The 15,603-nt window shown below is 40.8% G+C and overlaps 1 protein-coding gene across 5 annotated transcripts in view; it reads left to right on the top strand.

Moving 5' to 3' along the window:
- Positions 1 to 15,603, top strand: part of PHACTR4 (phosphatase and actin regulator 4) — a 98,546-nt gene that overhangs the window by 67,389 nt on the left and 15,554 nt on the right. For all 5 annotated transcript variants that reach the window (XM_038531370.1, XM_038531368.1, XM_038531367.1 and 2 more), the window contains 5 exons: positions 771 to 944; positions 1,507 to 1,587; positions 8,627 to 8,791; positions 9,527 to 9,928; positions 14,999 to 15,596. In XM_038531370.1, coding sequence (XP_038387298.1) covers positions 803 to 944; positions 1,507 to 1,587; positions 8,627 to 8,791; positions 9,527 to 9,928; positions 14,999 to 15,596 — 1,388 coding nt within the window. In that variant the 5' untranslated portion in view covers positions 771 to 802. The remainder of the gene's footprint in view (positions 1 to 770; positions 945 to 1,506; positions 1,588 to 8,626; positions 8,792 to 9,526; positions 9,929 to 14,998; positions 15,597 to 15,603) is intronic.

Raw genomic sequence — 15,603 nt, 5'->3', positions numbered from 1 at the left:
TTTCAGTCCCGCACATATACCGTGTCAGTTATGTTTTGTCATCATATCCTTAAGATCATGATTGTCCCTAAAGTATTATTGTGATAAGCAAACTGGAATCCCAGCTCTACTTTCCAAAACGATTTCATTTTAAAGCACTCTCTGTAATGCCCCAGCCCCAGGCTCCCTTCAGTGCTCCAAACTTAAGGTCTTGTGAGGGCAAAAATAATCCGAAAAACTGATGCATGTAAAGTGTTAACACTTAATGTGTTACCCACTCTGAACTATAATGACCTGAAAGAGGAGGGTAAGGAGAGAGCAGCGTTTAGTAGAGAATGATGACTCACCCACTAAAGATGGATCTCCCTGTTTCATGATACCAGAGGCAGTAATGTTAGTCGGGGAAGGCCTCCCCCATTGCCAAAAGGATGAGAATGGCAACAGCAGTAAGCCACTCTGGGGCAAGATCTCATCCATATTGAAGACATCCACATTTGTGTGTGTGTGCGCCTTTAAGAGATTTTAAGCTGGTTATGATCATCTCATTGAATTTTTGTCCTAAAATGACATCAGCTTGGTTTTGGTTCCTTTTCCCTCTTAGTAATTTATCTGCTACGGATTTTGATGTTTGGTGTCCATGTGATGTCAAGGAATCTGTCTGCATGATTGTTTATCATTGCTCTGATCCTTTCCAAATACCACAGGAAGAGAGGGGAAGGGACCTTTTAGAGATTATGCTGAAATAATAAATTGGCTGTTCTTTTCCCTATGTGCCTTTCACCATACTACAGAAGAAGCAAGCCACCCCACTGCAGACCCAGGCATGGTCATGGACAGTGTGGAAGCAGGAGACACAACGCCTCCCACCAAAAGGAAGAGCAAGTTCTCAGGCTTTGGCAAGATCTTCAAGCCCTGGAAATGGCGGAAAAAAAAAAGTAGTGATAAATTCAAAGAGACCTCAGAAGGTGAGATATTAAGATTTAAATATATGTTCTAGGTTAATGGGTTTCTTCTATTAGAACTACCTTTCTCATTCTCTTCCCAAGCTTCTATAACCTGCTATTTGAAGAGGGAATTCAGTCTTTAGAAATAAAACCAAGTGGTCACTCACTTAAGCCTTATATATGATAACCTCATCCCAGATGGCTATTTTGATGGGATTAAAGTTTATCAGGTAGTGAGTGAATGGAGTTCCTAAATGGTAGTTTTCTACCCTGACTACTTTCAGAAAAAGTTCACCCATAGATACCTTATTATTAAAATGCCAATGAAAAAAGAGCTAAAATTATATAAGAGTAGTTCCTTTTGGAAATGCTGCTCTCAAAAAAAAAAAAGAAAAAAAAGAAATGCTGCTCTCCCAATAACGTAGGCTATGAAAGAAATTTAGTTTTTAAATTTGAAGTTAGCTTTCCTGTTCCAGAGAATAGAAAATCGAACCACTTTGTTCTTTTACCTATTGGGTTAGAATGCTTAAAATTGACCTTTAATTGCCACATTTCTGAGTGCTGTTTTCCAATTTAATATTAGTTTTAGAGCGAAAAATATCTATGCGAAAACCAAGAGAAGAGCTGGTTAAAAGAGGGGTTCTGTTGGAAGACTCTGAGCAGGGTAAGTTTGTAAATAAAATAGCATGTGTCTGTCTCTGTACACTTGGTGTTTGATTCTGACTAGGCATTTTAATATTCTTTTGTTTTTGCTGTAGGGAGGGAGGGAAGATTTTTTAAAATTGTTCTTGCATCTAAAATATTTTTTTCAAACTTCTATAAAAAGAGAAAAGACAACTCAGTAGAAGACTCTACAAAAGTACTGGACAGTTCACTAAAGAATACATACTGGGGTGCCGGGATGGCTCAGTTGATTAAGCATCTGCCCTTGGCTCAGGTCATGATCCCAGGTCCTGGGATTGAGTCCCACATCAGGCTCCCTGCTCAGTGGGAGGGAGCCTGCTTCTCTCTCTTCCTGCTCCTCTGCCTGCCTCTCTCCTGCCTTCCCCTCTCCTGGCTTGTGCTCTGTCTATGTCAAGTAAATAAATAAAATCTTAAAAAACAATACATATAAATGGGGGCATCTGACTGGGTCAGTCAGTAGAGCATGCAACAACTGATTTCAGGATTATGAGCTTGAGCCCCCATGTTGGACATAGAGATTACTTTAAAAAAATTTTTTTTTAATAGTTTAGTGTAGGGCAGCCCCGGTGGCGCAGTGGTTTAGCGCCACTTGCAGCCCGGGGCGTGATTCTGGAGACCCTGGATCGAGTCCCACATCGGGCTCCCTGCATGGAGCCTGCTTCTCCCTCTGCCTGTGTCTCTGCCTCTCTCTCTCTGTATATCTCTATGAATAAATAAATAAAATCTTTAAAAAAAATAGTTTAGTGTAATCTGTGAAAGCTGAAGCTATGCAAACGTATGTGCAAACATGTCCAGAGCTTGGTATATACTCAACAAAAATTTGTATACATGTGTTATCAGGAGATATGTACAAAGATGCTTGTAGCAGCAGTATTTACTAACAATAGAGCAAAATTGGAGACAACCCAAATGTGTACTGATAATAAAATACACAGGGGTGCCTTGATGGCTCAGTTAAGTGTCCGACTCTTGATTTCAGCTCAAGTTAGGATCTCAGAGTTATGAAATTAAGCCCCTCATCAGGGTCTGTGCTCAGCATGGAGTCTGCTTGGGATTCTCTCTCTCCCTCTCCCCCTGCCCTTCCCTTACTTGTGCACATTCTCTCTCTTTAAAACAAATAAATAAGTCTTAAAAAAAAAAAATGTTTCCAGACCCCTGAGGCCTCCCTTGCCTCCTACTAACACACTTCTCCTTCCTCCACAGAGCAATCACTCTTAGAACTCTTGGGATAATCTTCTTTGTTTTATTATAGTTTAACCACTTAAGCATGCATCTCTAAATACTGTAGTTTAAGATTGCCTGTTTTTTCTTTACATTTACAGAAATGATAGGATATATATCCTTTCCTGACTGATTTCAATTGCTCAGTATTACTTATGAGAATCATAATATACAGGTGTAGTTAGTTTTCATTGCTGTATAATATTTTATTTTATAAATGTATCACAAGTTATGTATATATTTAGGATTTATTCATTTTTAGAGAGAGAGCACATGAGCAGGGGGAGGGGCTGATGGAGAGGGAGAGAAACAGACACCCCTCTGAGCACAGCCCAACAGGGGGCTCTATCTCACGACTCTGTGATCATGACCTAAACTGAAGTCAGACAATTAACTGAGCCACGCAGGCACACTCTGGAAACACTTTTTAAAAAATTCATTTAATTAATATATAGTATATTATCAGTTACAGAAGTGTAGAGTTCAGTGATTCATCTGTTGCATATAACACCCAGTGCTCATTACATTACATGCCTTCCTTAATGTCCATCACCTGGTTACCCCATCCCCCGGCCCTCTGCCCCTCCAGCAACCCACAGTTTGTTTCCTATAGTTAAGAGTTTCTTTTTTTTTTTTTTTTTTAATTTATTTATGATAGTCACAGAGAGAGAGAGAGAGAGAGAGGCAGAGACACAGGCAGAGGGAGAAGCAGGCTCCATGCACCGGGAGCCCGACGTGGGATTCGATCCCGGGTCTCCAGGATCGTGCCCTGGGCCAAAGGCAGCCGCCAAACCGCTGCGCCACCCAGGGATCCCCTAGTTAAGAGTTTCTTATGATTTGTCTCCCTCTCTGATTTCATCTTTTTTAAAATTTTCCCTCCCTTCCCCATGATCCTCTGTTTTGCTTCTTAAATTCCACATATGAGTCAGATCATCTGATAATTGTCTTTCTCTGATTGATTTATTTCGCTTAGCATAATACCCTCTAGTTCCATCCACTTCGTTGCAAATGGTAAGATTTCATTTTTTTTGGCTGAGTAATATTCCATTTATATACATAATATATATACCACATCTTTATTCATTTATCTGTCAGATGGACATCAGGGCTCTTTCCACAGTTTGGCTATTTGGAAATATTTCTTAATGTCCATGATGATCACACAAGTGTCCTTGTAATAGCTCATTGAAATTTACATTTATGGGATCCCTGGGTGGCGCAGCGGTTTGGCGCCTGCCTTTGGCCCAGGGCGCGATCCTGGAGACCAGGATCGAATCCCACATCAGGCTCCCGGTGCATGGAGCCTGCTTCTCCCTCTGCCTATGTCTCTGCCTCTCTCTCTCTCTCTCTCTCTGTGACTATCATAAATAAATAAATAAATAAATGTTTTAAAAAAAGTTTAAAAAAAAGAAATTTACATTTATGTTTTATACATTTTTTTCTCTACTAGTGCTATACTTGACAATAAAAAAGTACTAATAAGATATTTTGAGAAAATTCAATGCTGTGTTATCTATATTTTATTTATTTAAGGAAGGCAAATATTTTTTGTGGGAATGAAAATAATTAGTAAAGGGAAAATACTAAAACATAAATAAGAATAACTGATTCTTTTAGGGAATCTCGAGTATAAATATGAAATGATTTTATTTCTTTTTTTTTAAGATTTTATTTAATTATTCATGAGAGATACAGAGAGAGGCAGAGACATAGGCAGAGGGAGAAGCAGGCTCCCTGTGGGGACTCGATCCCAGGACCCCAGAAACATGATGTGAGCCAAAGGGAGATGCTCAACCATTGAGCCATCCAGGTGCTCTGAAATTACTTTATTTCTTCTAATAATTATCTCCCAATTTCCTATACTAACGGCAACCATTTTCTTGGTGAGGGGTAGGGAAAAAAGAAAAAAGACTGTTCACTTTTCTCCCAAGTATCTATCCCAACTGGCTGTGATCTTTAACTCCAAAATTGAGTGGCTTGTGAAGGATCCTTGGGGCCGTCCTTCTCTGTGTCTCTGTACAATCTCAGCTTTGTGCCACCTGCACTACTATGTCACTTTCCTTGGTTTGTTTTAATATTTTTTAAAAGGCTTTATTTATTTGTTTTAAAGAGAGAAAGTAGGGGGAAGGACAGAATCTTAGACCGACTCCATGCTGAGTGCAGGGAGCCTGATGCAAGGCACAATCCCATGACCCCAAGATCATGACCTGAGCCAAAATAAAAAATCGGGCACTTTACTGTCTGAGCCACCCAGGCGTCCTTGTTTGTTTGGGGTTTTTTAACCAAATTTGTCTCCATGCCCAGATTGCTTCCCTAATCTTCTGTTTGTCATAAAGGTCATGTTTTGGTATTTCAACACTCCTTATTCACTTAATGTCAGGACTTTTCTTCAATGTGTGACTTTTATGAAGCAGCTTATTGGAAGAGTTAAGACTACAGTACATTGATTGTATTTCATTTCTCTTCATTAGAGTTCCTTTGCATGAGACAAATGTGAAAGCCAAGTTTTAAAACTGTATCCTATCCTTTGGACAATGGGAAATAGGAACCAAACCAATGGGATATCATACAAAAAGTATGGGATCCCTGGGTGGCGCAGTGGTTTGGCGCCTGCCTTTGGCCCAGGGCGCGATCCTGGAGACCCGGGATCGAATCCCACATCAGGCTCCCAGTGCATGGAGCCTGCTTCTCCCTCTGCCTGTGTCTCTGCTTCTCTCTCTCTCTCTCTCTCTCTGTGACTATCATAAATAAAAAAAAAAAAAAAAAAAAAAAAAGTATGAAGTATGGTTTTGAACCATGGTAACATATTGCTTATTCACAAAATTGAATTAAATTAGGTAGATTTAAGGTTTTTTTTAAAGATTGTATTTATTTATTCATGAGAGACAGAGAGAGAGAGGCACAGACACAGGCAGAGGGAGAAGCAGGCTCCATGCAGGGAGCCTGATGTGGGACTTGATTCAGGGTCTCCAGAATCACACCCTGGGCTGAAGGTGGTGCTAAACTGCTGAGCCACCCGGGCTGCCCAGATTTAAGATTTTTTAAAGATTACTTATTTTAGAAAGAGAACATGAGGGAGAAGAGGAGAGGGAGAGGGAGGGAGAGGGAGAGAGAGAGAATCCTAAGCAGACCCCTCTCTGAGTACAGAGCCCAACACAGGGTTTGATCTCAGGACCCTGAGTTTATAACCTGAACTGAAACCAAGAGTTGGTCATTTAACTAACTGAGCTGCCCAGGCACCCCTCAACTATATAAAAAATTAACAAAGATAACAAACATGAAGGGAAATTACTAAAATATTAATTAGCATTGGTTCCCTATGGATATTAGGATGAGACTACAGTGGGATTTTTTTTTCTTATTTTTCTGCATGGTTAGCTATAAGCATGGATAACCAGTTTTTTATGAGACTTTGAATTTTACTTTTAGACACAAAATCTTCTAGGTATTTTAGATGGCTAACTATAATTGTAACACCTCTGTTGCAGCACCTTTGAACCTTGCTTTGTTTTTGTTTTTGCTTTTTTTATAATGGCCATACCTTACCAAATGCCCTCTCCTATGTCTCACCTTTCTTGCTCACTCATCCCACAAACCCTATACATTACTTGTTTATTGTTTTTCACCTCCATTCAGTCTCTTTTGCCCTATGCTTCCTATTGGCTCTTAATCCAAGTTGTTTTTAGCCTAGAAGCTCAAAGGCCCAATTGATAAATGAGTTGTAGCCATTGGACAAGATACTACTCTGTCCACCACAGGAACTGACAAAAAGCTTTATTCTAGGAAGAAACTCTGAGATAGGCCTCAGAACCTGGATTATTATATATTTCCAGTTTAGGCCAAAAGCAACATTTGAACTTTGAAGTTTTTTTCATACTCAAACATAGTTTTTGGCTTAAATATGCATGGTTCTAACTTGACTATATTATAAAATGTTTCATATGTTTTCTGAGATGGGGCAAGGATATCTATAGATATTAAAAGCTGGATACTGCTTATACTCCATTTTGTTAGCATTTTGGTTTTTTTTGGCTCAGAAATGATTCCTGGGCAGCCTGGGTGGCTCAGCGGTTTGGCGCTGCCTTCAGCCCAGGATATGATCCTGGAGACTGGGGATTGAGTCCCACGTCGGAGTCCCTGCATGGAGCCTGCTTGTGTCTCTGCCTCTCTTTCTCTGCGCCTCTTATGAATGAATATTTATGAAATATTTAAAAAATATTTATGAAATATTTAAAAAATGATTCCTTAGTTAATATTCTAGACAGTCCTATATTTGTTAAGGCTGGCTATATTAACATAAGCAGTAACTTACTGCATTTGCATAGTTGTCATCTTGCTACCTTCCTCGTTTTAAAATATCATCAGAATACTTTATCTTGGGCAGCCCCGGTGGCGCAGCGGTTTAGCGCCGCCTGCAGCCTAGGGCGTGATCCTGGAGACCCTGGATCGAGTCCCACGTCAGGCTCTCTGCATGGAGCCTGCTTCTCCCTCTGCCTGTGTCTCTGCCTCTCTCTCTCTGTGTGTCTCTATGAATAAATAAATATTCTTTAAAAAAAAAAAAGAATACTTTATCTTGAGAAATGTATTTTCATTTAGTACTCATTTGCCAGATTCTCTACTACTTCACCTCCAGCTCCACCTCTCATTGACACTGTGGAGAATGATCCTGTCTAATCTAATGAGGAGATGGTAGGTTGGGGTGAGGGAGACTGGTCCCTGAGAACTCAGGGACTAACTAAAGAGTCACCAAAATGATACTACCTGGAGTGTCTCTGTGGGAAGCCAAGAAGGGAGATCATCTAGAGAGCAACTATTTCCAGTCCCCATGACACTAGAAGGTGAGATGGAGTGTAAGTCTAACCTCATGTTTCTCCGTTCCCTCTCTATCTAGGGAAGCTCAGCAGTAACTGGAATGTTTGTCTTAACTGTTCTGTGCAGGAACCTTACCTGCAGTCTTTATAGTAACGAGTGGTCCTCCCAAAGCCTCCAGCCTAAGGATCATTCCTGCAGTTTAGTTTGTAGGAATGTGTCTTGTCTGTCCATTCTACCCGTTGCTGTGCTTTCCTAATGCCTGGCACCCTCTGCCATGTCTCACCTTTATTCCAACACTCATTATAAGCTTCCTGTTCCAGTCCCTGCCTGATCCATCCTCCTCTTAGCTCTCACATTTAACCTTCAAAAAGACAGATCAGATCAGATCTCTCTTCTACTGTAATTCTTTGGCTTCCTGTTATCTACAGGATTTGGCCCAGGCTCCTTTACATGGATTCAGTGTCCTTCATAGCCTGCTCTGGCTGGCCTTTCCAGTCCTATCCATAGATGTTTCTTATGTGCATCTGTTCTGCCAGACAAACTTGATGCCAGTTGCCGAAAATGCCAAATGATTTCATACATTCATCCATGCTACTCCTTCTTCCTGTCTTTCCTCAAGACCCAGTTTAGCCACCACTCTTCGTGAAGCTTTCCTAACCTCATTCCCACCCCAAGAGAATTGTTTCTTCTTTCCTACCCCAGCACTCCATTTGTTATAGGTCTGAATAGTTAGCATTCATTATTTATGTATATTTGTCTTATTCACGTAGCAAGACACCTGGCACATAATAGGCAACCAGATGTTCATTGGCAAAAGGAATTACTTATTTCTGTTACTGCTATAAAGATCCAGATCATCTTGATCTGAGTTGTAAGTTCAAATGGGAAAGGGGAGAAGGGGGTAAAAAAAGGTTAAAAATCACCAACTCTTCCCCTGTCTGACCACACCAGTCCATCATTTCGCTCTCTCCTTTTTGATTGTGCAGGTGCTGAGGATCCAGGGAAGCTGAGCCATGCCATGTTAAGAAATGGCCATACTACTCCCATAGGGAGTACCAGATCTTCTAGTCCAGACCAAGCAGAAGAGGAGTTAGGAAGAATAGCAAGTCTTAGGAAACCTGTTCCAGAAGAGGACCCAAAGAAGCGACTAGGTAAGAAACCCTGAATTTTTTAGTGTAAGAGCCATGGATCAGTCATTCTCATTTAACGCAGTTTTACTGGGCAGCCCCACTGGCTCAGCGGTTTAGTGCCGCCTTCAGCCTAGGGCCTGATCCTGGAGACCTGGGATCGAGTCCCATGTCGGGCTCCCTGCATGGAGCCTGCTTCTCCCTCTGCCTGTGTCTCTGCCTGCCTCTCTCTCTCTCTCTCTGTCTCTGTCTCTTATGAATAAATAAATAAAATCTTTAAAAAAAAAAAAAAAACTCAGTTTTACTAGAGCCAGGGGAGAAATAAAATCCAGAGGGAATTCTGTTCTCCTCTAGCGATTCCTCAACTAGTAGCAACTGCAAGTGGAATTTTTCCCGTGTCATTCTTAAATTCCCAAAAGAATATTCCCTAATTTGTGATTCTAAAGGATGGAAGAGGATGTTAAGCATCAGGTACTTGTAGACTTTTTCAAACCACACATTCCTTGTTCCTTGTCCTCCCCTCTCAGGATTCTGTGCCTCTTCTGCTTGCCTGGCTCCTGTGGAAAGAATCACTACCATTCAGGCCTCTCTTATTTTGAGATTGTGATTGAGAAAGTGTCATACCTTAAGTAGTTTGAGGTTGGGAAACTTTGCTTATAAACTAATCTGCAAGTTAAATAATGGATGCATTTGACCACAAGCCTGTAGATGTGTTAACTTTTTCAGTCTCGTGTTACTCTTTCTTCCCTTATTATGCAGGCTCAACTGGAAGCCAGTCTAATTCTGAAGCAGAGTCCGTTCCTGAGAATGCACCCAAACAGCCTTTTCTTCCCCCTAAAAGACCCTTGTCCTCTTCTCATGAGGGGCAAGCAAATGAAGGGCAAGCAAAGGATGCCACTTCCTCTGGCAGCACCACCAGGTCCATCTCCTCCACCTCCACTGCCGCCTCCACCATGGCACCTGCTGCCACCTCTGTTGCCACAAACCTGGCAAAAACTGTTAGTTCTTCTATACCCCCCACCCCAGCACCCAGGACTCTACCCGCTGCTCCTGCCAGCACTAACACTACTGCTACCCCAAGTCTCACTCCTACGGTCCCTGCCAAGCAGCCCCCAATCCCTCCCCCTAAACCAGCTCACAGAAATAGCAATCCTGTCATTGGTAAGTAAGTCTTTAGGTTTCCATTGCTTTGAGTTGGATTGGGTTTGGTTTTGGATGATTGTTTTATTGGATAATTGGTACAGTATTGATTTGATCTGTGAGAGACTTCTCCATGTCTTGTCCCTTTGAAAGCCCTCGATATAGAGAAAGTCTTGAAAATGAGGCAGATAGCTATGGATGAAAATGGACTAGAATCAGATAGTTATAAATTCAGTTCCAGTTTGGTTGGGGGGGCGGTTAATATCTATTTTCCTAAAACAGTGTTTCTGAAATACTGCTTATGGTTGAGGGACTGGACATGTGAAAACCACAATAGGTCTGACCTACATGGAGAAAATGTGTTGTTGTTGTTTTTTTTAACCTACCTTTAGACCATCAATGCCTGCCTTCAGCATAAGGCCAACAGATAAAAAGGTGATTATATAGATGCCAGGATAATTTGTGATTCAGTGGCTGGCACAATACCTTCATGCAAACTGTAAAAGATATTATTCAGTGTCCTGATAAAATCATGTTTTATCTTGGGAGAGTTAAGAATGATGCTCTTTTTTTTTTTTTTTTTTTTTTTTAATTTTGTTTCTTTGTTTAGTTGAGGAAAAGAGAGAACAAGCATGAACTGGGGAGGAGCAGAGGGAAAGGGACAAGCCAACTCCACATTAGGTGCAGAACCCCACTTGGGGCTCGACCCCAAGACCCTGAGATCATGATCCAAGCCAAAGTCAAAAGTCAATCGCTCTACCCATTGAGCCCCTAAGAATGCTACTTTTAATAAAATAAGTGGTAGAAGATAGAAAACCAGGAAGATAACCAGTATATTTTTATCAATTTAGTAAAATTGTTTATATTTACCTGAAGTCCTATTTAGGTCAGCTTTTCTTTACATACATGTATACCTTCTTAGAGGAATTTTTGAGAAAGGGAGAAGAGGAAGGAAGGTAGTTTTTCAGGAAAAATGATACTAGGCTTCCTGTGGCTTGAAGTTCTTGGTCATGATGGAAGGGAAGAATAAAGTATACTCAAACAGCTAATACCCCCAACTTGTGTGGGGCGACAAGAACCCTGAAAAACAGGCTTAGAATTCATTATGAGTATGACAAGTTGGAGTGGCTTGATTAACAAAAGAATCAAGGTTATTACTGTTATCATCACCCTGGATGGACAGTGATATGTTGACTTATCTCTGAGTAACTCAAGCAGCTTTCATATACTTGCTTCTAGAACCTCCTTGTGAAGTAGGAAAGCGATTTTATCTATTATATAGTTAGGGCAATTATAACGTGAGGAAGTTGTGACTCACTCAGGGTTGCACTTAATGAGAGATAGAAACCAAACCTAGGCTTTTCAGCTCTTGAGCCCAGACCTCTGTCCTGTACACCTGTATTCTCAAACTGCTGTCTAGGCTGGTTCTCATCATGATCGCCTGGAGGGTTTGTTGAAACACAGATTGCTGGGCCCTGCCCTGAGAGTTTCTGAATCTGTAAGTGTAGGGTGGGCCTGAGAATTTGCATTTCTAATAAGTTCCCAGGTGATACTGATACTGCATATGTGAGGACCACACATTGAGAACCACTGCTCTAAACCAGTAATACACTACCCTTTTCAGGATAAGACAGTATTAAAAAAAAAAAAAAAAAAAAAACCATATGTGTATTATTCTCTGGGCTGAGCCACAGAGGCCACTTTGGCCTAAGATGAATAGCCCAAAGCAATAGATCTTGTGACTGAGGGATCAAGATCAGTCTTGAATGGTCCTCAGCAGGAGAAAAATAGAACAGTTTACAGAGTTTTTATTAAGGTTAAATAGATTTGATTTAAAGGACTATCCTTTATTCTGAAACTATGACCTTCCTAATTCTTTGATGTTAAAAATTCATTTCTTTTATGAAAGCATTATGTTCACAAATGGTTTACTTGATATCAAGTCTACTTGGAAATATTAAAAATTGACAACCTGAGGTTGAGAATTTCATTTTAATTTTTTGGTCCATTGGGACGCCTGGGTGGCTCAGCGGTTGAGCATCTGCCTTTTGCTCAGGGCGTGATCCCGGATTCCCGGATCGAATCCCACATCAGGATCCTTGCATGGAGCCTGCTTCTCTTCCCTCTGCCTGTATCTGTGCCTCTCTTTCTGTGTCTCTCATGAATAAATAAGTAAAATCTTTTTTAAAAAGTTGTTATTATATTGGTCCATGAGATCTAAACATTTGGAAACCACTGCTTTAGACATTCCTATGTCTACTAATGGGCATAACAGTGTTAGGGCTAAGGACTAATTAGTTTTAGGAGAAAGGAAGGACCACCATAAGAAGCTGAACAGATGGAAGGATTTGTAACTCCTCCAGTGAACATTCCAGCATCTTGCCCACAGAACTACAGCCAGATGCCATTGTGAGGATAGATGCAACAGTTCTTTAACATCTTGAGGCATATATTTTCCTTAACTTACCAAAGATAATTTACCTTATCAATTTAAATAATAAAATACTCAAATTTGGTTAGGTATAGGTTTTGTTGTAAATGGAGTATCAAACGGCTAATGTCCAGTGTACCCAAAAAATCTCATTGAGGCTAAAATTAATATTTTTTTAAATCTTTTTTTGTATGTGTATGCAATGTTTTTTAGAAAGTCTTTTAAAATTTTACCTAAGTTGGGCAGCCCTGGTGGCTCAGCGGTTTAGCACCGCCTTCAGCTCAGGGTGTGATCCTGGAGACCTGGGATTGAGTCCCACGTCAGGCATGGAATGGAGCCTGCTACTCCCTCTGCCTGTGTTTCTGCCTCTCTCTCTCTCTCTCTCTCTCTCTCTCTCTCTCTCTCTCTTTCTCTCTGTGTGTCTCTCAGGAATAAATAAATAAAATCTTAAAAAAAATTTTTTTAATAAAAATAATAATAAAATAAAAAAATTTTACCTAAGTTGTATAATACTTTGTTAATTATACTAGAATTACATTTTTAAAAAGATTTATTTATTTGTTCATGAGAGACACAGACTGTGAGAGAGAGGCAGAGACACAGGCAGAGGGAGAAGCAGGCTCCTCGCAGGAAGCCCAGTGTGGGACTCGATCCTGGATTCCAGGATCACGACCTGAGCCAAAGGCAGGTGCCCAACTAGGTGCCCAACAGCTGAGCCACCCCGGCATCCCTGGAATTACATTTTCTTAGAGTGCATTTGAGCATTTATAACATAAAAAACTAAATGATTATTAAAGTAATATAAAATTAATTTATTCACAGTTAATAAATTATGGTTATGTTATGTTAATTTAAATTATTTTCATAATTTATAGTTTAAAATGAAAAAAATTTATGGTGAATGCCATTAAAACATTATCAAATTAGCTAGCTTTTTACTTTGAATGCTACCAGTGGAATGGGACTCAGGGGCAAGTAAATTTTTATTTCAGGGGACCTTAAGGTTTTACTCTCTAGATAAGACATATGGAAGCCATTTGAAAACAAGTAGTGTAACCAAAATTAGCATTTGAGTAGTAGGTTGGAGGTTGGTGATTAAGAGACTAATTATTTTGCAAGTTTAACCCATGCGTGATGTGATGATCTACTTCTTAAAGGCCATTTGGAGTCCACCAAAGGGACTTTGCTGTATCAAAACTTAGGTCATTTTGAGCTTGGGGAGCTCACATTGGGATATATACTTTTCTGATAAAAGATAGGGGCCTCTCCTCTAATAAACATGTATTGAGGATTTACCATGTGCCTAGCACTATGCCAGCCTCTGTGGATATGCTGATAGAAACAGATTGCTCTGTCATCAAGGAGCCCATAGTGTAGTGAGAAATGGTGATGGGGGTTTGGGTATAAAGGATAAGAGGTATGGACACTCAAAAAAATCACAAAGACCGTGGGATCTAGAAGATGGAGTCTAATAATGAGACCTGGGCCTAACCCAGCTTTTGCCTATATGAAGTATAATCTTGGGCAGGTCACCTAACTTCTGTGGCCTCCGTTTTTCCTTATATATAATGGTAAAGATAGGACGCCCGGGTGGCTCAGTGGTTGAGTATCTGCCTTTGGCTCAGGGCGTGATCCTGGAGTCCCCAGATCGAGTCCCACATCAGGCTCCCTGCTTGGAGCCTGCTTCTCCCTCTGCCTGTATCTCTGCCTCTCTCTCTCTCTGTGTCTCTCATGAATAAATAAAGAAAATCTTTTATAAAATAATAAATTAAATTAAATTTAAAATAAAATAAAAAGAGATAACCTCCTCTATAAGGAGAATCTGAAGTCAAGGATAGCAACGATAGCCTTTGATTTCCTCAAAGGCCTTTGCATTTGCTATAAAAAAATCAAGATGTCATTATTGATCATTTTATAATGCAGAGTTGGGATACCTAGATGTCATTATTTATCAAGTTATGGTAACAATGCCTGATAGTATTTTGGTGTCTTTTTTTTTTTTTTACTACTACCTGCATGATTACATTTTTAAAGAGTTTTGTTAGAAGAACTTACTATCCACATTTTTTATCTTATCATAATAACTTTATCTACATCGAGTCAAAGTCTTATGTAGGGATCCCTAGGTGGCTCAGCAGTTAAGTGCCTGCCTTTGGCCCAGGGCATGATCAAAGTCCTATGTATTAGAACAAAGAAGTAAGAAATTTCTCATCAGAGTATTAAGGTAGTGGTCTTCCTACATGTCTATATATTTATTAGGCCTTCTAGATACTTAAATATAAATTTTGTTTTGGGGCAGCCCCGGGTGGCTCAGCGGTTTAGCACCACCTTCAGCCCAGGGTCTGATCCTGGAGACCCGGGATCGAGTCCCATGTTGGGCTCTGCATGGATCCTGCTTCTCCTTCTGCCTGTATCTCTGCCTCTCTCTGTGTGTATGTGTCTCTCATGAATGAATAAATAAATAAAATCTTTTGAATGAATGAATGAATGAATGAATGAATTTTGTTTTGGCAGGAGATACCTAGGTTGTGGCAAAGCCATGAAATGATCTAATTTGCCTGAAAGCTGAGAGTAAGCTCAGTTCTAATCTAGGCCCTGGACTGGCCCCTCAAAGAATTGTGAAGCCATCTTAAACTGAGGTGTTATTCTCTCTTTTCCAGCTGAACTGTCCCAAGCAATAAACAGCGGTACATTGTTATCAAAACCATCCCCACCCTTACCACCTAAGAGAGGTATTCCATCAACGTTGGTACCCGCCTCGGAGTCTGTTGCTGCTGCCACCACAAAAGCACCAAGTGATCAGAGAGAAAAGAACACATGCTCTGTGGGCTCTGAACCACTGTTGATGATCCCACCCTCCTCTCCATCCCCTCCACTGCCCACTCATATACCTCCTGAACCCCGACGGTCCCCTCCATTCCCTGCTAAGACTTTTCAAGTTATGACAGAAAATGAGTTTCCACCTTCCTTAGACCTACCCCAGGAGGTTTCCCAGCCGGAAGATCAGAAAAAGGAAATACCCAAGAGGATGCTGGACCACAGCTTTGGGGAGCCCCAGATACCCTGTAGGCTGCCTCCACTCCCACTGCATATCCGTATCCAGCAGGCCCTGACCAGCCCACTTCCCATGACTCCTCCCTTGGAGGGCTCTCACAGAGCTCATTCCTTGCTCTTTGAGTACAGTGACAACTTTTCTGAGGACAGCAGTACCCTGGGTCGGACCAGGTCACTTCCCATCACTATTGAAATGCTGAAAGTGTGAGTG

Source organism: Canis lupus, chromosome 2 (genome assembly GCF_011100685.1).
Source record: "Canis lupus familiaris isolate Mischka breed German Shepherd chromosome 2, alternate assembly UU_Cfam_GSD_1.0, whole genome shotgun sequence".
NCBI classification, from domain to species: domain Eukaryota; kingdom Metazoa; phylum Chordata; class Mammalia; order Carnivora; family Canidae; genus Canis; species Canis lupus.
Note: the sequence above shows the minus strand (reverse complement) of the source record. Positions and strands in the feature narration are given on the sequence as shown.